At 39.4% G+C, this 23684-nt stretch overlaps 1 protein-coding gene across 2 annotated transcripts in view; it reads right to left on the bottom strand.

Annotated features, from left to right (window-relative positions):
* Positions 1-784: 784 nt before the first annotated feature.
* RHEB (Ras homolog, mTORC1 binding) overlaps positions 785-23684 on the bottom strand; it is a 41489-nt gene continuing 18589 nt past the window's right edge. Inside the window, exons 1-8 of one of the 2 annotated variants that reach the window (XM_062621413.1) lie at positions 23032-23053; positions 21211-21282; positions 14642-14709; positions 11396-11478; positions 7801-7857; positions 7653-7700; positions 7044-7125; positions 785-1321 (exon numbers count right to left, since the gene is read on the bottom strand). In XM_062621413.1, coding sequence (XP_062477397.1) covers positions 1229-1321; positions 7044-7125; positions 7653-7700; positions 7801-7857; positions 11396-11478; positions 14642-14709; positions 21211-21282; positions 23032-23038 — 510 coding nt within the window. In that variant the 5' untranslated portion in view covers positions 23039-23053 and the 3' untranslated portion in view covers positions 785-1228. Of the gene's footprint in view, positions 1322-7043; positions 7126-7652; positions 7701-7800; positions 7858-11395; positions 11479-14641; positions 14710-21210; positions 21283-23031; positions 23054-23684 lie in introns of those variants that run through there. The other variant, XM_062621414.1, reaches the window with a different exon arrangement.

Here is a 23684-nt window from a genome sequence, read left to right on the forward strand (position 1 = left end):
CTGCACAGCCCGGGTTCTGAAATCAAAGCATGTACTGGTTTCCCCATAAGAGCACTCCAACTCTGCTAACTTCAGTGTTTCATCATGTATGACAATCATCCAGCCACAGAACCTGTATATGGCACAGTGTATGAAAATCTAGGTTAACAGAATGCATTTTCAGAAACTTTGGGAAACATCAGAAATGGGGGGAAAAAAAAGGGCAACTTTGTTTTTGAGGAAGCCAGTTAATCTCATGGCGACGCTACCCAGATTCAGAAGAAGAGCAGTGCATGATAAACAACGCACAGCAATTTGTTCAGGACGTGCAATTTATTTTAAATGACATTTTTGTCTTCTTAGCAAGTCTACACTTGTGACCTGGATAAATCCACTCCATCCTCACAGCATTCCTAGTTACAAGTCCACGTGAACAGTGTGTAGCACAGGTGTATGCCGGCCCCTTGGGGACAGATCCGCACACCCTTTACTCCAAGACTCTTAACAGTTACAGAGGAAAAACAGAGTGCAGGTTGTCCGAAAATCCAAGCCTTCCCTTCCAAACCAAAGGTGCCACTTGCGTCTCCTTGCCATGAACAAAGCACAGCTGAGCCACTTGGCCAGCCCAGAGCTGTAGTAGCCAAAACGGTTGGGATCGCTTGCACCCAGCTTCCCAAGCAATAGTCAAACAATCCATTAACTCCAAGGATCTCACACCTCCTCTTAAGGTCAGCAGGTGAACATTTTTTTTACACACACAGGAAAAATGATATGGAGAAATCAACAAAAAATTATAAACCATACATTTAAGGTTTGCAGCTATTTTATTTACAAGTATACATTTAACACAAAGAAACACTGATATCCAAGCCTAGGTAATAGTAGTGTAACAATATGCATCATTTTGATGATTATTCTAACCAACAAACTACACTGAAAAATTAATGCCAGTAAAATTCTTGGTCATAATATTAAGAAATACAATATATAAATTGAAAATATGATTGCTTAAAATTTGAAAATGGAAGTGAAGCCATTTGCACAGGAGTCAGAGTTTAACATAATCTGAAGGGAAAGGCTCCAAACCAACTTTTTATCGTTCAGGTTAACAGAGGAAAAAAAAAAATTATAAAAGAAAAAAAAAAAGAGAAAAAAAAAAAAGAAGCATAGTTTTATCCTTAAAGATAATGGGCAGTTTTGCTTCTTCAGGTAGAATGTATTCCCAGTGTTTTCAGGCTTTGCAGTGGAATTACATTACTGAGCATGAAGACTTCCCTTGTGAAGCTGCCCCATCAATTTTTTCTGCCTCCAAAATTATCCTCTTAAAAACATCCACGGCAGTCTGCAAAGAGAGAGCACAGCGTTAGCAGGGAAGGAGAAACTGCCCACCTACTGAAAACACAATTAACCCCCCAAATGTCAGCTATTTTACAGGCTTCACCAGCAGATAAATGCACACCCAACGCTTATTTCCAAGATTTAAAAAGGAAAATAAGGTAATTTCAGTTCTGAACACAATCTTTTAGGAGAAACCCCTTATTCCACAGCAATCCTCAACTATTTGCTCTGTCACTGCAGGAAGGCAGGTATAACTGAGCCATACTCACAACAGAGCTAACAACTGCAAGTCAGCTTTATTTTAAATAGTAAGCTTGCAATGAGTGACTGACAGCATTGAAGATTTTGATGCTGTGCTGCTCCAGAGGATAAATTATTTCTCTATGTAATCATTCAGATTTCAAGGAATTAGATTTTTCAGCTCTAAATACTGACTATGCACAGCCCAGTACGAGCATGACTTTGATATTCTTGATTATTTCAGCCTACCCATAGGGAAGACTGGTATTAGACAAGGTGCAAAAACATAAGGGCAAAACACAAGCCAAATTAGCCACTGTCTAGTACTAAGCAATATTCTCAAAGTCGTTCCGAGAGAAAGGAGGAATTTGTCTTAAAACACCCTGAACTACAGGATAGCCACTGCCAACATGGCCAAACATCCTAGCTTATTGCATGGAACATAGAGGATTACAGAGTCCTTCTGCAAAATCACAAGTCATATGTGAACCACTGGATCCCTTGACTCCTTCAGAAGGAAGGCAGCAAGTACTCAGACTACAAGTCACTTGTTCTGTTACCAGCTCCACTTGGTCCATGCCAAACCTCCCACATCCACACTGAGCACACAGCAGTTTGGTGAAAAAGGCTCTCCCCTACTGAACCTGCCTGTGATGAAACAAAGTGCATGCACTCACAGGGATGATACTTCCCCAGACACATACACTCATGAGCACAAGTTAAAAATCTTGGAATGGAAAGACACAATTTCCTATAAAAGCAAGTTTAACTGAAGCAGAAACACTAAGAAAGGATGGCAGACCACTTGAGTGATTCAGATTTTAGGGAAGAATTCACCTAAGTGCAGTTAGGTTTTTGGTGGGGTTTTGTTTAAGGGTACTGAAAGATGGGGAGAGAAAGGTGTCTGGGACATCATGCAGTAAATACCTTACACTGTTAATCTGGCGTTCTCAGGATTCACTCAAGTTTTAAGGGTTTCAAAAGGGTACACTAGCTTCCATCAGAATATGCAGAAAATACAACATTCAGCATCTGAGATCACTGAGAATCAATTTAAGAAGAAGAAACCTATACCACGGACAAGGACAATTCTAAAGTGCTTTTCTTTTCTATGATATTTTCGAGTGGAACATTCACTGTATGATCAGTACTTCATCATGTGAACCTTCAACCTGGGAAATGGTCTCCTGATCATCTCAGACATGCCATTTCACATTTATGCAACCTCTACCCATCCGTTTCATGAATTCCAAGCATATGCTCCTTAAGGAAAGCATGTTTATTATATAAAAGCAGCCACATTATGAAAGAAGATAAAAACGGGGGTTTTGTTGGTTTTAATCAGCAGGATGAAGAGCACCCTGCGATTTACGACTACGTGTTCTGACCTGGCAGATGTTATTCCGCCTCCACAAGCTATAACTCTTACTTGGACCACTTCCAAATGAATCTCAGTGCCTGAAGTAGCCCACAACAACCTTAAAAAGATTAGACTGAATTTTGACGTTTCCCATATTTATACCATTCACACACAGTACTATCTCTGGAACTATTTAACATACTTCATCAGCTGGAAATAAGAGTATTCCTCTATATAACAGAGTTTCCCTGCAATCCCAACAGCATCTGACAGAAGTGGCTCATTAGTCTAGCAGCAATACAACGCATTTCCTGGGCAAATCAGACTCTAGGAAAACCATAATCAGGACTGCAGTTGCTACCAAACTGGTTCTGCTGATGAAGAGTTTCCCTTAATCAAAACTTGGCGATATACTGATTTACAAATAACTGCACCAATGTTTCCTTACTTAGAGTTGACATTTTCAATGGTTTCATTTTAATGCACAAATTTTTTATAACCTTGTTTCAAAAGGCCCATTAAAAAAAGCCTCCACAATTTATTCTGTCAGCCAAGAAGCTGTACATTCTTTGTCAAAGACGTGCTGTTTGAAACGCTAAGATGTAGGAGTTCACAGAGCTTGTTAATTCATTTCACAGAAAATATGTATTCAATGAGAAGGTTGAATCACTGTCCTATAGTTAACACTTTGGAATTTGTTATTCAGCCCAAATATGCTGATGAATTTTAGAATGAGCCTTTAAACAACGCAGGAAGCTGTGTTTTGTGACAAGGAATAAAGAACGCAGCCAGACTTCACATGCATCTGTCTCCATATGGTCCAGTTACAGAATATGGGTCACACCTAGCCTGCAGAAAGCCATCTGTCTTTCTTCTACCTTTCTCCCCTGAGGAAACAAAATAGATGTCAGCCTCAGATACACATGCTGCCTAGAGAGCTTAGCACCATGCAAGAGACACCAGAGATTCAATTGCTTCTGCAGATGTGCCCCTTGGTGCGAGCAGGACACACAGCTCAGGAGATGCAACTCTCTTTGTCAGGGAAAGAGTTGGGAACACATTGCCAGGAGCCAGCGCAGGAAGGTGCAAACACCCAAACCCAGCTCACAGACGCTGGGGTCATCCTTTGGTATGCTGTATTTCTCAACTATGCAGCTGTTTTAGTACTGTTTCAAAAAGGAAACTCGCAAGTGCTCATACCACTAGTTTATCTTGGCACAGAACTGGGCAATGAAACTTGAACAATAGTTAGGTAAAGGAAGAGAGATTTTTTTTTTTGCTCCATCCTTTGCCAGTCCAAGCACACTCTCTCAGGTAAACATGTCAGACCCCTGGAGAGGGGCTAAGATCCCGAAGTCCTCTGAAGCATTTACTGAGCACTGCATCGTCTGAGCTTGAAGATGAATTTGCTCTTGAAAAGGAAGCAATGGCCAAGCAATTGCTTTTTAAGAGTGCTCTGGTTTGCTACTTCCTTACTCCTTCTAAAACAAGTTTATCTCATGAATTTTATGTAATTGGATGAACACAATTCGGCTGCTTGTTACTCCCTAAATTCTTCCAGCAAAAACTGGCTCCCAGCTTTAACTGTGTTTAAGACCAATCTGGATTCTGGTTGTACTTCAGTTACCACTTTATTGTACTGGGATTAAAATGAAGCACTATACTATGGCTTAGGTGAAACAAAATAGGGAATTCCACAAGAAAGTCTCAAAGCTCTTGAAGTTAGCCAAAGCAGTTCAACTTATCAGATATGTTTATAATACCTGGTAATAAGCAGTGTGAAAAGGTATGACAATAAACAGCCCTGCAGTAATCTAAAAGAGGCCTTTTGCATTAAGTCTCAGAATTGCCTTCTCAAAGCCCTATATTTCCCCTAGATGACTGATGTACTGCTGATACACAGGCTCTTCCACAAGTCCCACCAGGTCACCCTTGTCTGGAGGAACATAGCATAGCCTCAAATATATTTGACCTTGAAAACTCTTGCCAGCCACTACCATTTATCATCTCTGCAGCTTTGATCTTTGCGTCTCTCACTTTCCATCTATTCAAAGTCATACCGTTTCTGGAACGTGGTATCTTTTGATAACTCCTGGCAGAACAGGTCTATAGAACTTTTTTAATTACTCAACATAGTGGGGTTATGCTTCTAGGACTCTCACAGATGCTCCAAAAAGGACTTTCCCCCACCAAAGCAGGAAGGGAGAAGAGGAGGAAAGGAGAGAAAAGGAGGCTTTGCTATCAAGAACCTGTTACAGGGAGTATCTTCTCTGGCTTCAACAGTGCCTTGCAAGCAGAGCTGTTACAAAGGACAGACCACATAGCTGATTGAGTTTGGTCTAACTCCTGTAGCAAGGAGACCTACTCTTCTCGCTGCTGCAAAGAAGATCACGTACCAAACCAATTTCAGACCTAGCATACTAGAAATTGTCATACTATTGCTCAACATCTACCAAATACAGATGGTTAGGTTTCAGAGAGAAAGGATTAACAGACTTCCCCCAGTCAAGGAAGTTTGAGCTCTCTGCTGAAGTTCTTCAGCTCTGAATTCCCAATCCAGTCCAGCTCATCCCTTTAAGCATCAAATTAGGTTTTTGTAAAGCAAACAGTCTAAAGTGACTTTGGAAAGAGTTTAGGCTTAATCTTGACAGGCAAGTTAGATTTGCTGTACCAAGACAGTACAGGTGATGATTTGGATGAACCTTCAAGCAAAAAGTGCTAATGGGTTTCTTTTCCCAGTAATATTGACTTACGTAAGGTGAACATTCAGCACCGGGAGAATGACAACACGCCTTGTTACCTCTGCTAGATATGAATTGCCATGCTGTTACATACTGCAAGCATGTGCCAAAAGATAAAGAGCATAGGTAACAGCTTTGCCTAATCCAGAAGTATTGTAATCTGAAAAGGGGGGAAGGGAGGGAGGGAGAGAAATCAGATGCTTTTAGCTGGTTTATTCTTCACACTGTCAATGTAGTTTCCTTGGGCATGCATTTCAACCTCTCCAGCAGTACAGAGAAAACAGTAAGAAATTTCATGCTTTCATCATGCCCAATCTGGACAAGGTTAACTCATGCCATAGCCAAAACCAGAAGCACTGATAAACTAACTCAAAGCACCCCATATCTGGAGATTAAGAACATAAACAAAAATTTCCAAGTTTTTCTTCCACAGAAAATCCAACTTTACTCAAGTAACTCGTAGAACTGTTGACAGAGACATTAGGCAAAGTCTATTTGCTTTGCTTCTGGGGACAGGGAATAGGGAAAGAAGGCTGCTTACACAGGTCCAGTCCTAGCTATAGGATTATCCTTGTGATGGTGCTGATGTTATTGAGGAGGCCACAGAAGGATGTGATATGCAACCATGCATTTCTTCTACATTCTTCTAGTGTTTCTTCTACATAAGGACTCAGTTTAAAACTAGCCTGACAGCATCCTTTTGACCTTATCATGCGTCTGTATTTTCAAAAAACCAAGAAAAGCCAAATTCAAATACAAGAACATATTTAGGAGCATTTTAAAGGAAGTCAGGTACAGCACCAAGAATAAGATGTTATCTAACATGTAATTAAATACTTTCGTTCTGTGATAGGAAACCAGCAAGTGTAAATGTGTGTGGGTTATACTGCATCAGACTGGGGAACTTTGCTTCAGATGTATCACAGTAGTGTCTGAAAACTTCTGCAGTGTTCTAACATTTTTCTGTTTGCCTCCCAGACCCACAAAATGATTATGCCTCGCATTAGAGACCCAGCCTTGCCTAGCACCTTGAAATGCAAGGTTTGTCCCCCTAAAGGAACATACTCCTTTGCAACCACAATGTCCTCCTAGTTAAGGTAACTGCAGGAGATCACAGACCCTGTTCTACCCACCACGTGGATCTGAGTTTTAGTTTGTCACAAAGCGTTCAGTGAAGCCTAACTTTCAGTTCTTCACTTCCTCCTTCCATTTACAGTTGCATGGTAAAACTCAATACATAAGCCTGAATGCAGAATGAATCGTTTCCAACTATCTACACAAAATAGCTGTAAAGTACATGCAAATATTAACTTCCTTTATTAAGTGAAACTATGAGTCATTCCATTACATTGGTATTAGAATAATGTCAATCTTGAATCAGTTACCTGATTTTCTTTAGCAGAAGATTCCAAGAAAGCTGCATTCCAAGATTCTGCTAAAGCTTTCCCTTCTTCATAGCTGATCACCCTGACCAAAAGAAAGAAAAAGTATGTTTCTTTGTAACTTGCAAAAGAATTGGAATTTGATATGTCAGGAAAAACCTCAGAGTACTGAAGCACATAAATGCATGTAATAGGAATGTTTTGTGAAGTCTGATCCAGAGCATTTGCGTTTGGCTGCTGTCAAATACACTAGTGGGCCAGGTAAAACTGCTATGCAACCCAGAAGAGCAGTTCTTTCGAAGTACTGCTTTGTTTTCATACTTGGTAATATCATCTGGTATTCTACAGTTGTGAAAAATACACTTCTGTTACTTCTTTTGAAAAAAGCCTGAAGTGTTAAATGACCATCCCTGGAACCTTACAGCAAAAGTCAACATTACAACACAAGTTCATGGCTCCTAGTTCACATTCTGGACACAATTCCTTAGCCAGTAGCTTATTTTAACCTACAATTTGATTTTAGTTACGGAAAGCCAAGAACAAACTAGCGCATTGCAGCCACAGGAATGCCGGCTGCTGTCTTGAATTTCACACATACTGGAGTTCACATACCGTTCCATATGCAGGTCTTTTTTATTTCCAACCAGCATAATAGGTATTCTGTGAAAGAAAGTTCAGAACTTCAGAACAGTTACAGTATACTGAAAAAAGCACAAGTAACATGCCTGCAATGAAATGAGATGAAAGTGTCACTACTTACTGGACTTTTCCCACCATATCCAATAACTTGCCATGGATAACTTTTATCACTTCAAAACTGCAAAATAAAGGGATGAAGTCACACATGCACTCCAATGTTTATCCTTAATACCCAATACACAAGCAATTAAATGCATATGTAGGCTGCTGTGTTTAAAACTTATTCTATGTATAGAGACAGAACTACAAACATGCCGAAAGCTTTACTGATTTGGGCACAAGAGACAAAATGGTCCCAGAAGCAGTAAATACTAGCCTATGCCTACCATTATAGCCTCCCACTTATGGTATATGCAGAAATAAATAACATTACCCAGAATCAATGTATCTAACACAGAATCACTAGAAGACCCTCCCCACCTCTGATCTGGTTTTTATCTACAGTAAGAAATTTAACTGCTAGAGTCCAACAATTCTGGATGAGAATGTTAAATCAAAGCAGTTTCAAAGAACAAGTATTTTAACATGATCCATCTTGAAAGAATACATTATTTTTTTTAAAGAACATTTAGTTCATACAGAATTCTTTAGTTCTATTTATGTGAAAGCTAAAGGAAGCCTAAACTCTACTTTTCTATGGAAAGTGAGTCAACTGATCTGCAAGATGGTATCACAACAGTGGTTATTCAAATACTTGTCTGTTCACCTACCATGCACGTGAAGTTTGGATGACAGGAAGAAGCAGTACTGTGAAATACCAAGAAGCCAAAAACCTCACTTACAAAATCCACTGCATTTGACATTTAGTACTTTAGAGAACAAGCTATAAATGGGGCTGAAGAACGGATGTTGTGCTCCTCTAGTTACATTATGGAAAAAATACTGGTATATCAAGTGCACAATTCAGATTTGTTTTAAGAGACAGGCACAGGCTCAAAGACGAGACGCACCACTAGACAACAAAAAAGTGGCCAAAACGTTTTCAGCTTCCAAGGTTGTTAGCTACATGCAGTGTCTTGACTTGCACTGCATTTCAATTAGAAATGAAACACTTAAAAATAAAGCAGCACTCAAACACACTTTCAACTCAGAGCTCTCAAAGAATTGGTGCCTAAACCCACTATTCAAGCTATTTGAATCATTAAAAGTTCCTGTTTCTGGAACAATAAAGGCTACCACATTTGAGGATTTTCTGTCATGTAGGTCAATTTGTCTGGACTTCAGCAATACTTTTTGAGGCTGAGTAGAACACAGCACTTCTCCATGTTCACCTAATGATCTGAGTATATCCTAGCAAGAAAAGTTCTTTGCAAGCAAAAGTGTGACTTAGTCTGGCAAAACTTACTAACGTAATTCTAGTGCGATACTACAGATTACATGAAAATGTGGAATCAACAAAAGGACTTCAGGGTTACAAAGTATTTATGCTGAAGAAGTATCAGTGAAACTCCGGTCTTGAGAACTTGTCTGAGACTTTCATTCTTAATTATTTCAAAAATAAGTTAAACAGAGCTTGGTTGTGATGAAGTTGAGAGGTATTGCTACACACAGAACTAAGTGACCCTATTATTCTTCATAATAATAAAATGCTAAAGAAAAAAAAACCTGCTACAAACCACAGAACTTTTTCTCAGTCTGAAGCAACAGGAAAGATCGCGTGTATTAGCCACAGCATAACTGTGTCACTAACAGTACAATTGTCATTTCCTTTCCACTATTAGGTGTGTTGTTTACAGCATAGCCAGAAAAACACCATGCCATGGCACAAGACCCTAGCGAGTCTTCACCTGAGGTTCCAGCATACAACGCTGCAAAGTGTTCTTGTTCAACCTGAGGTCTTCATTTCCCAGTTCCATATATCTATCTGCTTACCCTAGGATAGGTCACGAGCTCCGTTTTCAGTAAAAATGCTAATGAAAAAACAACTGATCTTTGTTAACAGATCACAGTGGAAACCAGAAGAGAAGTGCTATTTAAACTTAAACACAATTCTGATACAGAAACAAGATGCTAAGAACTGCCAAGAATGTAACTGGCTTGACCAGATCAATTCAATGTTCTAGAAAGCTTTCCAAATTACTAAGGCTAGAAGAAGCAGGGACACACTTTAAGACAGGTATTTACCAATCCAAAAAGAGCATCATCACATCAAGTCGTGAAACAGCAACAGATTTGGAGACCATAAGAGGTCCTTTCCAGTTCTGTCAAGCAAATAAGGTTACAGCAAACAGCTCAATGTATGAAATACAACAAAACAGCTGTCAAAAAATGTGTTACACAAAATCGTGGAATCTAGCAAGATAAAAAAAAATGCAATTTAATTAAGCTGAACTAGAGCAAAAGCCTTCCAGTAGCCCTGCTGCCGAGAGCTTGAGAACATGAAAAATGTAGGGCGCTAGCTTTTACTCAAGTCCCATTTAAACTTCCCAGTGAAGGTTAGCAGGGAAGATGAGAATTTTCAAAGGGCAGTTCTATTAAGTTTGCTGTCAAAGCTCTCAACACTCCTGCATCAACAGTCAGATCAATATACACACTTTTAAAAAAGACAAGACAGAGGGCAACTGTAATTTCATTGCCTGGGCAAGTCACCTAAGCTACCACAGCACTGTATAAGATCCTTCTTGTTACCTAAACACTTGTCTTAATACGGAACATTTTTGTCCTCACAGTACCACTTATAATGAGCAGTTTTCTATTCACTTGATTAGACAATCCTCCAGTCCTGAAGGCTGAGAATACTAACTCCTATCGGCACTCGTAAAAAGCTGATCAGCTTCCTTGCCTGTAGAAGGGAATCATCGACTTCTCTTCTATTGATGAGATTTAAAGGTCTCAATCATTTTACTCGAAGAAAAAATTAAGAAAATAGGATTTCTTTGGCTATAAGAAAGATGCTGTACAAGATCAGAAAACTGAGATCTATTCAAGAATTACCAGTACTTAAACAAAGCAAGAGGACCAGAGGAAGGGACAAAGTAACAGAAGATGAAAATGCCTTATGAAAGCTGAGATGCGTCTTGCAGGAAAGCAGCTCCAGCTAAAACGGACTTTGTCCTCATGTCAGAATGGACAGCTAACAGCAAGGACAAAACAGATACTGTGGGAAAATTTTCAAATAAGAGTATCTGCTGCAGCATGTCAGGAATGAGTCTACAGGCCAAAAGTCACACATTGCTATTTGTATGAAAATTTCTGATGATTAACCAGAACAATCCGAGACAGGAAGTCAAAGAAATCTCAGTACTGTAATGAGCTACAAGGCTGAGGGACTGATTTAGCAACTAATTGGGTACTTGACATAAATATAGAGTGCCCTTTAGGTTCATATTTAAGTCTGCCTTTGTAGCTGATGCTACAGCTATGAGTCCTACTTATTCCTGAAATCTTTCTTTGCGCTTTTACTTGCACCGCAAAGCAATAGCTCAGCACTGTCTCATTTTTCACATTGTACCCTTGCATATTAACCTGCAAAGCGCCTGTGACATTTTGATTTGAGGGTAAATTTCTGAAAACCCATTATTTTCCATTGTATTTCTAGGGGAAAGAAAGATTAAATGCATTAAACACATGCAAAAAAAATACAGCAAAGGCAGGATCCGAACCCAGAAGATACCTGATTAACATCTGAAACAGAAGAACACAGCAGACTTTATTACCTTTTTATTGACGTGACTGAATAAACAAGAATGTAGCCATTGATGTCTATGGAGTACGTCTGAGGAAATATGGAGTATTCATCCTGTAGAAGGAGTATTACATTTAAAATTACTTACTGCCACAGTTTAGAACTTGATGCTAGCAGATGACTATCAGATAAGTAGATCATATTTGAAAGACATGACATGCAGGGCCATTTTGTCTAGGTATACCTTCAGAATTAAGTTTTTTCATCATAATGTCAAATGTGGAATCTTTACCAAATTAAGAGAAAGCTGACTTGGACTGTATACACTAATCTACAGCTTTTTTGGTTTATTCCCTCTAAGACTGTGGATTAGCTAAAGCTATTCCCAATCCTTTTATCCTGCTTAATTATCAGTTTGAATTAATGCAAAACATCCACTCTGTCCTACCACTAATTAGCAATTATGCCTCTTATCTGCTGGTGATATGTTTCAGATTCCTAATTTCAACAGCTGACAACAGGATCTAGCAGCTCAGAATTTCAAGCAACACTGATCACATCTAAATTATCTAAGGGATCTGTTAGGAAGCTAATAACTGTGGCTTACTAACTAATGCTTATCAACTACAAGATGCAAGAAACACAGTTATTAGTTGCTTTATGACAGCTAGAAGTTTACATGTCAAGTGTTTAATTAAAAAAACCAAACCAAACACCACAAACTTAATCACTGAATTTATTACCCCAGTAGGAAAGGGACTGACTAAATAGGTAAATGAAACAGACTGACATATTGCAGGTAACACAACAGAAATACTATGAATCCCACACTGAAAATCTAAATTGTTCTAATAGATATTCCCAGGAAACATTTCCATTTTGACAAGAGCCATACTTCTTAATACGCAAGTTCTCAGATTTTTCAACCTATGCTTATGATGTTAATTTTAGTTTAAGATCACAAAACCTTTCTGTATATTGTCATGACTGAACAGATGGAGCAACACAATCACACAGCTTACATCTTGACAGCCAAAAGGAATCACACTTCCCTAACTGGTAAATGAGGAGAAACCCTCTATAAATCAATTTCATAGATTCAGACAGAAAAGTTTGAAAGAGTAACACTTGACAAAAGACACCCTTATTTGCCTTTACTGGTACACACTGAGGGCAGCTCTCCCCCCCACCCCCCTTCACTGAAATGCCAAACTGCCACTTCGGTTGGCTGTGTAATTGCAAAGTCAATACAGAAGGATATGAGTTAGTCTGCATGTAAAACAGATGAAAGTGCAACTCTGCAGTTGTTTGACTTTACCCAGAATTTCTCAGGATTGCCTCATCTGGAATTTGGTATTAGGTAATGTTTCCTTTTGCTCTCTTCTTCTGTGATCCTGTACCAAGACTCCTGTTTAACTGAACTACGTGAACCATGAAAGATAAAGAGACACAGGACAGAGGAGGAGTACCAAGAAAGAAAGTGCCACAGCCTCAGCTGTTTCCAATTCATTAATTTTTTAGCTTGTTAGGAGAAGGAAGAAAAGCTTCCTGGAAATTGTGCATCAAAAAAAGGACTTTGCCATGAGATAAAACAATGCAGCTGTAACTTTGCAAGTCATAGGCAAGTTTGCAAGTATATAACAAACCTACAATATAATCCTTGCTATGCTGTATACACGAGGACTCCCTATGGATCATTAAGCAAGACAGACTTGAGAGAGAAATCTGTCCAAGCCACACCTTCCATAACCCAGCATCATGTCTCCCCTCTAACCCTGTGAGCCAGAACTCAAAAGTTCAAGTTCTTCCTAGGAAGGATCAAATCTGAAAATAACGACAGGGGAAAGAAGTTATTTTGGTTTTACAATACTGTATAACACTAAAATCAACCCTGAAATAAACCTCAGCAATGGAGCTACACTGCTGATGAAGTTGCACTGCCTTCCCAGAGACCATTTCTTCCTTAAACGGGAATCTTACTTCTATCAGTGTACTACAACTAGAGATGTAAGACAAGCACACTTACATTGGCACAAAGCGAAACCTATGGAACCTGCTCTGTTGCTCAGGCTTTTCAGCCTCTCCATCTCTCAACCTCACTCTCCTCTGCAGAATATTCCCCATCAAACAATCTTGCCCTGGAACATGTTGCCAGCATTGTGTTTCTAATCACTTCAGACACATCTGACAAGATTATCAGTGGATGCAGTGTTGCTGATTAGCACCACAAGTTGACACCATATAAATACAGCATGGTTATTCTTAAGTTATGTAGCTCCCTACAAAGAAAGCAATGAAACATACCTAGAAGGTTACAACCCTTCTGAATAGTCTCCCAGCTATGAGTAAGTGTACTGCAGCTTTAAAGTCTTAAGTACTGGCAACACATTTTACAACACTGAAATTGTTTAACATTACTCATACTTTGGAAAAAACCAAAGGCATAGTACCAGAAATCACAGAAGGTGAGCAATAAAAACTTCAGGATAAAAATACAGGGAGTTAACAGGGGGGTTAACAGTCCCTGTTGTTTTTTTCCTAATACGATCTTTCACAAGATGGAGCATTCCTGCACATTGAATGTGCAGTGCAAGATCAGACAAACAACATTATATAATGAACACCTGTATTTCACAAATCTCCAGGACATGTGTTTGCTGTCTCCTTCTGCGCTCCCTGCCATTATGTGAAGGCTCAGACGCACACATGAACCATCACGTAAAAATGTAAACAAACTGCAGTAGCTTACTGGTAGCCCGCTAAGTACTACCTATGTGCATTTCTGTCTACTCCCCATGACTGTTTCATGGATACAAGCCACACTGGTGTAGCTGGAATACACAAATAGGAAAAAGTCATGAAGACCTTCTCCAGTTTACTGAAGTGACATTTTCCATCTAAAGCAAAACTGCTAATTTAGCCCACAAATATCAAGCAAGCTACTTATGAACTTTTGGTATATCAGACTTAAGGCTATTCCTTCTTCACCTTTTTAGACATTAGTTCAATAGACAAGGGAAAAAAACAACCCACAAACACCATGGCAGGGGGGTTGGAACTGGAACTAGATGATCTTAAGGTCCTTTCCAACCCTAACTATTCTATGATTCCATAAGTCTTTAAAGCACTACAGAAATATTGATCTTTAGTGACTAAATGACAAGGCAGTATCATTTATGTTAACCTTCGCTTTTGAATGCATGGTCAATTTAGCTCTACAGGAACATAAATACCTCTTAACTCCGAAGAAGGATTCAAGGAAAGAAAGATAACTTACTTGGCCAGCAGTGTCAACCAGCTGAAGATGATATTCTTGGCCATTTACTGTGATCAGTTTTGTAAAAGCTAGAACAAACAAGAAATACATAAGCATGTCAGAATTACACACAAGGAAGGGATGAGAAGTCACTCATCTGTGCCACTGTCAGCCAAGGCACTATGAAAAAATAACTTTAGTTGTAGGTTTTAAAGTAGCAACAAAAGGCTTAAATCAGGCAGCTGTACTACAAAACTAGTGGATTGCAGATAATGAAGCTCAGAAACATACTTCAAAATTTCAAATACCAGAAGATTCTCACATTGGATGCAGCATTTTCTCCTTTACTTAAAAGAAAACAGTATAAAGGGGTTTTACATGCATTTCTAAGAGACTTCCAGGCAACCATAATTTGTGGTAACACAAGACGCTTAAACACAATTAGCACCAAAGTTAAGCTTGAACTTATTATAGCATATGTTCCCTGGTTTCCAAGCAGTTCAACAAGATCAACTGCCTAAATGTAAATACCATGAGGTAAATGATCTGGATTAAAAAAGAATATATAAAAATCTTCTGAAGCTAAAACATACAGAGCCTACTTATGAGTATATTAAACCTAGATAAGCAGCTAGAAGATCACCATGTTGCTTTCACATTTGCTGTAGCTACCGGCCTATATAGTCCTCAGTCAGGAAGTACATTCAGTCCCTAAAGTGATGAGAATTGCTTCTCTTCCTTGGATTCATGAAACGCCAACACACTGTGAGCTGAGGAATCTTACTCAGTGTTTGTATTATGCAACTGCAAAAGCAAACAGTGTCACAGCTCTTGTAGGAATAATGTACTACTGGGCACTACATGTACCAATCGAAGCATGCAAACCTGGCTTCACAACTTCACTCTGGCCTTAGTGTTGCACTTAAGGCACAATTACTGGACAGTACTTAAATACTGGGTAAAGTTTGTGTTATCCTCTGGTTGAGGTGGTTTTCCCCACATACTAACAGTCCTAAGAAGCTTCATCTTTCACTGCCGCAATGAACAGGGAGATTGCTAACACTGTGGTGACCTGCTCATCATATTCGAAGTTGCCCAACAGCTTCTCAAAGCTGCAAAGCTGAACATTCTCAATCCTGCTGTGCAGTCTCCCACCTACACCTTCTGGGCTTTGTACAGAGTCTCCTAGAAGCTGAAATGCAACAACTTTCCTCCTCCCCACTAATGCTCATTGCCCTGTCAAGTCTCCACAATGTGAGCATTATCTTAAGTAGGCTGAAATAGCTGAAACTGGAGGTTTCAACCCACAGAGTAAATCAAAGCACCCTTTTAAAAAAAAAAGGAGCAATTCAAACAGCAAAGCCAAACTAACACCGAAAGTCTAATCAAACAGTGTAAAACATACCTATCATTTCCACTACAAACTGACAAGAGCAATTTGGAATGAGCCTCGAAGTGAGGGCTCCTACCTTACCCTGTCTATTCCCCCAGAAAGCTGCTTTAGCACACATGCACGTGAGCTGCTCTCAAGTCTCCATCTGGACACAGCTGTCACTGCTGCACAAAATTTGAAAGTTACGAAGCATGATCCCACATCAGCTCTTTACCTTTTGGATGAATAGTGTGGTAGGGACAGAAGTAACCATCTGTTTGAACGGGTGTTAACATACAGCACTGCTATATATGCTTATCACGGTTTGAAGAAAACAGATTCATCCGGAGACATACTGCACTAACAGGTATATTAAAAGTAACAGTCTCTTGACACTTCACATTACACATCAAAGCACTCTGCAACCCAAGCAGTTTCAAGAGCCTCATGAAGTTAATATTTAAAAAGGGACAGACGGCAGCTTTTTCAGACTACTCTACAAGCCTAAAATAGACCCAGCAAAGACATCATCATCAATCGGTACTGGAAGCAGAGTGTGACAGAGCCAGCGGAAGGGAAGCAGTGGAGGAGTCACCACAGACTGGGTGAGAAGAACTGTTAGCTCAACGCAGAGGCTTGTACCACTAGGAATAGCCCACTGCAAGAACACAAATCTGCTTTGATGCAGTTGTAATTAATGACTTACGTGTCTTTGCTGAAGCTTTTAAAAATATTCCTGGTAAGAATTTCGTCTTGGGGAAAACACACACCTCTATTAAAGATAATTTGTGATCCACAGGTCTCCTTCCAGAGGAAGTCTTCACTTCCAATTCTATCACCCATCGTCCTGGGACACACTGCATTCTGCTGTGCCCGTGATAATACAATCACTGCACAGTATGGCTCTTCCCAGTGTGCCGAGGACAGATTTCAGCAGACCTGAACAACCTCTTGCAGTCCCAGTCATAATGCGAGCATCTGCAGAACATTGCTCATCAGTGCAGGTAAGGCCTGTTTCAGCTCCACGAAAGCACATGGATCTCAGATAGGACATGCTTACAGCCTTGCAATGCACCACTCAAGTGTGACTGCATGAAGAAAATTGCAATCCCCACCTTTACCTACAATTGTTTCCTGGATCTGATGCTTTGCTGAAACTTGGAGAATCTGGTGCTGCAGTGAGCAGCACAGCACCAAACAGATAGATGTCAACAGTTGAGAGTGCAGCATTTAACAGCTGCGTTGCAAAGAAACTAAAGCCGCTTTGTCATCAGAGAAAGTTCTGGTAAAACTGCATACAGAGCACGGCCCTGAATGTTATTACAGCTCAGCAGAAGTGCAATTTATACAGCAACTCCACCAGCTGCTAATCATTGTTACCCTAAGATCAAGTGTATTTCAATTAGGCTAACATGAATTAAATTATTTGTATATGCAACTCCAATGACAGCTGCTGCGAAAACAAGCCACTATGGTACAAAACCCCCATCAGTACAGACATACAGATGCAAGCTTTTACAACGATAATGCTGCTGAGAAAAGGTACAAGAATTCTTTAACATTATTCCCACAGAGCTACCAGCCGGTAACTGAATACAGCTGTCTCACAAGGGCTCGTTGGTTACCACCTTCTGCATTTGCTTCTACTTGAGTCTCCATCCCAAAGTCATTGCCTGCCACTAACCTGTCAGGACATCTTTTACAACACTGAGATGTGTAATGCAATGGAGCTATTTTTAATTTTTCTCAGAAGCCTCTCTGAAGCCTCATTTCCACCCCCTGAGAAGTCTGCTCATCAGCAACTCCTGGGAGGAAGCATACTTCAACCCTTCCAGTGCAGTTGCCATGACATGTGGAAAAAGTTCAACCTTAAAAATGCTTCTAGCAGACCCATCTAAACCTACAGGTATCTCCCTCCTCAACTACTATGGTTCCTCTAGCCACCTCCCCCTTTCTAATACGTTTCCACTCTCAAATTGTATTAAATGTGATGGAGGCAGCCCTCGGGAGAAGACTGTACTTTTCCTTAGGGAGCCTGTGCAGGGCAGAAAGGAAGACCACAGAGCTGTGGCACAGTGCTAGAAGCTTGTCTGAAACTACATGGAAAAGCAGAAAGCAGCCAGGCAGGCCACAGAGGAGCTGAGGAAAATATTTTTGAGACTTGAGCAGTCAAGTCAGCTTTTCTGCAAAACAAAATCACTGAATCAGTGATGACCAAAGACATCCCTGCTAAGGTACAGTTTGGGTAGAGTTATGTGCACATCTTCCTTCTGACCTACTGGCTTTGAGTTCCAAATACAGATTCTCGTTTCTATTCCAGTAAAATGTCTGAGTTTTAATTGTTCTGGTCTTTGCTTATCTGAGCTCATCTGCCTTCAGAGTCCCACCCAGCACCACGGTCTTCCTTCTCTTTCCAACACCCCACAAATTAATAGCTCCAACAGTTTCTCAACACAGCTGTCTCAAGAGCAGCCACCCATCGTGGTGTCACTCCTATTGGGACATTCAGAAAGGGAAAATATATTTTGCCAAACAGCTAACTGACCACCACTGCTGCCACAAAACACTACATGCTACTCTTCCAGATACACAGGTTGTTGACTTCAATAACCTAACTTTTCTGATTCTAATGTAACAGAAGCAAAAGAAAATACAGCAGTGAAGCAGCATTCACTTCAACAAACATTTAAGTAAAATTTAATGCAGCTTATTTTGTCTTTACCAGGTTCAAAGAAGATAGGGATTTTCACACTGGAAAAATTAAACTATTAGAATATTAGGTCTTATTCCTAAGATTCGAGGCTTATATGCTATGCCACTTGTTCCTGTAAGAGCTTAACTATAGCTTGCCTTCTATACAGTTTAGCTTTACACTGTGTTTTCTGTGCAAGTTTCAAGACAAAAATTATACAGATTAAGCTATCAGCAGTCCTGCAGCTTTCAAGCCTTTCTTCAGTGCTAGCAGAATACTGCAACAAATTATTAGTAACAATTTTCTGGAGACAAAACAGCAATCACATAGGCCAGTCTATTCTTTAGCCTGTGCTTTTTTGGTTTCCAAGTTTTGTGAAACTAAGTATACCAAATCACTAGATGAAACTGACGAGGTTTTATGACCTGCTGCAAAGCACTGGAAAAAAGCAATATTCTCAACACTGCTCCTAGTATAGGAGCTTTGGCTTCTCAACCCCTTTTGCCAGCATTGGCAAACAGATTTGAAATTACAAGCTAGGAAAACAATGGAAGAGTTGATTACATACTCTGTGTCTTATGACCCTGCACAGAATCAGAAACAGAGCTGGGAGTGCCGAAAGACTGGACTGATCAAAGGTTTGTGTTTAGCAGAACATTTTAAAAAGAACTGAAACAAAAGAATGATTTTATACTAATCCCACCAAAACTAGTTTCACATGCCTTTCTTAAGAAAGATACTATCAATACATTTTAAATGTTAAATGTGTTATCTCTTCAGCTCTTCACAGAAGCGGTTTTAAAACATTCTATGAGGCCTGCCAGGGCTTAAAGATGCAAGAGAACTTCCTATTGTTTTGAACCTCGGGGCACATCCTCTTACGTTTTCAACCCTTACTTCCCAGCAATGTGTTCTGATGCAAGAAGGACCCTTAAACTGTCTGCCTTTCAGAAGGCTATTTTTTCCAGCCATGTTACAGATCAACAAGACTTTCAGCAAAAGGAGTATTGCTGTTTTCCAGACAAATACAAAACCAAGTGAGGATTTAAGCCTTTTCAAGGTGCCTATGCCCAACAAAGTTTTCATGACCATGACATGCTCAATGTTTAGAACTTAAATCAAGCAAGCAGTGCAGATTACAAGAGTCAAAAACGAGCAGAATTCATCCAGAGTATGTTTTCATACAGTTAAGAAATGCTAAGCGAGAGACAGACAGCTACAGAGTTACTAGCAGCAGTTACAAACAACAGGTTTCTGAGGACAACAAGAGCTTGTAAAGGATGAAACAAGGCAATCTTGTATGAAGGTGTCAAAATGCTAAAACCAAGGTGTACACATCCTAAAGAGTTAGTATTAATGCCATCTGTATAAGGACTAACAGATCATTAAGGTCAAGGGGCAAATTATCCACCCTGGCTCATAAAGCAAAATCAGAGCTTCTCAAAAAGTAGTATCTGAATTTTAGTTCTAAACATTAAAATAAACCTGAGTAAAATATATCCTCATAGCTAGTGATTAGCAATTATTATCATATACATGCAAAAGAAACCTTGTTCTGCTGATTACTTCATTCAAACTTCCAGAGTATCAGAAGCCTAACATCCTACTGCACAATTTTGAAACAGTAAAAACATGTGCTACCACTGCTTTTCAAAAGTCATTAAAATACAAGAACTCCAGGGTTATGATCAAAAAAAAATCAAAGTTTTATTTGTCATATGATTAAACTGAGCCAATATGATCAAACTACTCAGGCTAGCACCACAGTTGCTCAAGTACTTTATGACCACTGCTAGCTCAGAAAGAGGTGGCTGGATTGTAACAAATACCAGGTAACTCGCCTCTGAAGTGACTTGTTGCTCTGGGCAGCATTTTTTAGTACCTTTACTCACCTGTTATACTAGCTATTCACAAAGACACCAATATTAAAAAAACGCTAAGAGGAAAGACACTTAAGAATTCAGTTACCCAGTATCTGCAGCAAGCTGCTTGTATACTGGACTTGTTATCAAGTAGCTGAAAACTAGTAATTTAAAAGATTGCCATGTTATCATAGACACAGCATGTCTACCTTCTGATGTAGTTGTTTAGCTCGGACTGGCATTGCTGGCTTTGTGTTCATCTGGATACACTGATCAAATTAGACACCTGAGACTTTGTACATACTGGCACATCTCAATGGAGGTATGACATACTTAATTTGACATGTCCTGACTATATTAGGGGAAGCAGATGTCCAACAACATACACAGAATACAAGAAGGAGATGAATTTTAGACAGATTGATTAGATTTTCCTTCATTCAGTGTTGAAAGTATAGCTGTTTAGCTGAGAAATACGTACACAGCAATTTCCACACTGCAGTACTGTCCTTCTGGTAAACATTGCTTTAAAGGCGTAATAAAACTTGACAATTAATGAACTTTAATATTAATATGTAAACGCCCACATAAGTAATATGTATAACCACAATGGCTTCTGATAATAGTTAGGTACAGAAGAGCAGCTTGTCACTTATTTACTTACTGTTCTCTATGGTTGGATCATACGAATCAACAAACTGTCCTTCCACAAACTGAATCGTCAGTGAAGATTTTCCTGTAAAGCAAGGAAAAGATAATCTGTATTAAAACAAGTCTTCAGGCTGTTACCACTTTACACTTATTAGCAGATACACTAATGCTTTTATAAGAGCAGATATGAGATTTGTATGGTTCATTTAAACTACCTATACATGACACCTGACCTATTTTTAAATTGCCTATTCCTAGTAACTGGGTCTCCTGAACACACAAAAATATAGCGCAAAAGCTACTTGGCATGCGTTCTGCTTTTGTTTTAACACAGCATAAGTTAAACGCCTCCATCAGTTTAAAACAAATCTAAAAGTAGCAGTGTCCAATGCTCATAAAGCTAAATTTAACAAACTGCTATACTTGGAAGGTTTTTCTGTCAAGAAGCAAGGAAGCTAGAAATAAATTTCAGGCATTGCAGAGAAAACTAGGAGCTTGGATAGAATTAGCCAAATTTGGTTCAACTAGAACGTTGGACATACTTCCCATGACAAAAGGATGAGATCAGTATACTCTTATTATGCCTTTTAATACAGAATCCACCGGTCTGTTGTAATGTGGCATTTTAAGCACAGTGATTGAAGGGGCGTTTTTCTTTTGAAAGCCATTAAACTGCTACTTTTGCAGACAATGTTTCCAGTTTCAGCTATGCTGATCTGGCGATACACCCCCCAATAAAGAGTAGAACAAAATAGTGCACTTAGTAGCAGAGTGAGGGGAAAAAAAAACAAAAAACACCCAAAAACTAATTTAGTAGTGGAAGACTTTAGAATATGGTAAAAGCAAATCATAGATACTGACCATAAAAAGCACCTTTAAAGCTCTGCAACTGAAGACTTTTCAAATCACTACTGAAGTCTTAACACAATTTCCATTACAGCATATCTTCTACATTTGGGAATCTACTAGATCCTATTACATTATGTTTACTGGATAAATACACTCTTAGAAAGATTGCCAAGTGCATTAGCTTCTTTTGGACATGAGCATATCTTTCATGCTCCTTGATATTCTTCTCATTGGCAAGTACAAACAAAATATGACCTCAAGTTAACTCAGACTCAAGACCATCCTACACAGTGAAAGCCTTTCCATGACATCCTAAGTAACCAGTGTGGCTGAACTATACAGTAAAACTGTTTTCAAAAATTAACTGCTTTGGAGAGAGTGCCTGCTTGCAGTGCTCAGATCATGCTATGCTCATACCTTGCTGTAGAAAAAGTTCTTTCATAAGCATTCCTTCAGGAGATATTAAACAATTTTCCACTTTAACCCCCCATTCTTGCTTAATCACACAAGGCTCTTGATCTGTTCACATCCGATTACTATCAGCATACTTCGCAAGTCACTGTTAAAACCATTCTAAAATACTGCAAATCAGACAAAATACAAGCATCAAAGTGATGCAGGGAAAGTTTGGCTTAATATTTATAATAATACATGCTGCCAATTCCATCATTAACTGCAACACTTCCAAGATTTACTTCCCCAGAAGGAAGCAGCATCATCTGGGGATTTTCCAACAGCCAAAACCTTCATCAACAAACTGCTTGGTTTATTTTAACATCACTGCCCAGTTTTTCCATGCCCATCCCTCTGCCATCTCCTATCAATCATGCCAGTTTATTCAAGATACAATGCTAAAAAACCCAAACAACACCCCCAAAAGAACAACCAGCACACAAACTTGTAAGAGTTGCTTTTTCTCAAATCAGGTTCTTAAGACACCATTTTCTGATACATGTAACAGTGCAACTAAAGGTGTCATACTCACTCTGCATGAGTTTACAGAGAACACTGCACTTTAAACTGTTGCTCCAGCAAGGAGGGAGGGCTGGGGGGAGAGGCACCACGTACATCCAAAATCATCCTAATAAGGACAGACATAGAACTCAGACTATGCATCCCAGCAACTTTGTAAAACTGTGTATTTTGGACACCACTTAAGAGAGTGAATGAACTTTCAAGCTATTTCTTCTCCAGCTATAAGCTTACAAAGTTGCTATCCCGAGCTCATGCTTCAAGATTCTTTGCCAATAACAGCACATTAAACACTCCATTTTAAAACAAAGTTAACTATTCTATATTAGGCTGTTACATGTTTAAGGTAAGAGCAGCTGAATTAAAGCACAGATCATGACTGAACATTTTTTCTCCTAAGAAGGATCCTAAACTAACCAAAAACCTTGATTGCTACCGTCTGTCTGTGCTAAGTCTGGAAACTAGCAAGAAGTTGGAGCCAACAGAAAATGCTGCATTTAACATCCAGCTGTACTAATTACTGCTTTCCTCCTAACAGTGAATGAGAAGGAAACAAAAAGAGACAAAACCAGTGTTCCAACACTCTCCTCCTAAATTCCTCTGAGCTTTGTAACAAGCCTTCCAGTAATGATGTGTTTGTGATCACAGGAGGATGCCTGCTTTCCT

This window comes from Pezoporus occidentalis, unplaced genomic scaffold (genome assembly GCF_034315485.1).
Source record: "Pezoporus occidentalis ecotype Australia unplaced genomic scaffold, CSIRO_AGI_Poc_V1 ctg23, whole genome shotgun sequence".
Classification (NCBI taxonomy): Eukaryota; Metazoa; Chordata; class Aves; order Psittaciformes; family Psittacidae; genus Pezoporus; species Pezoporus occidentalis.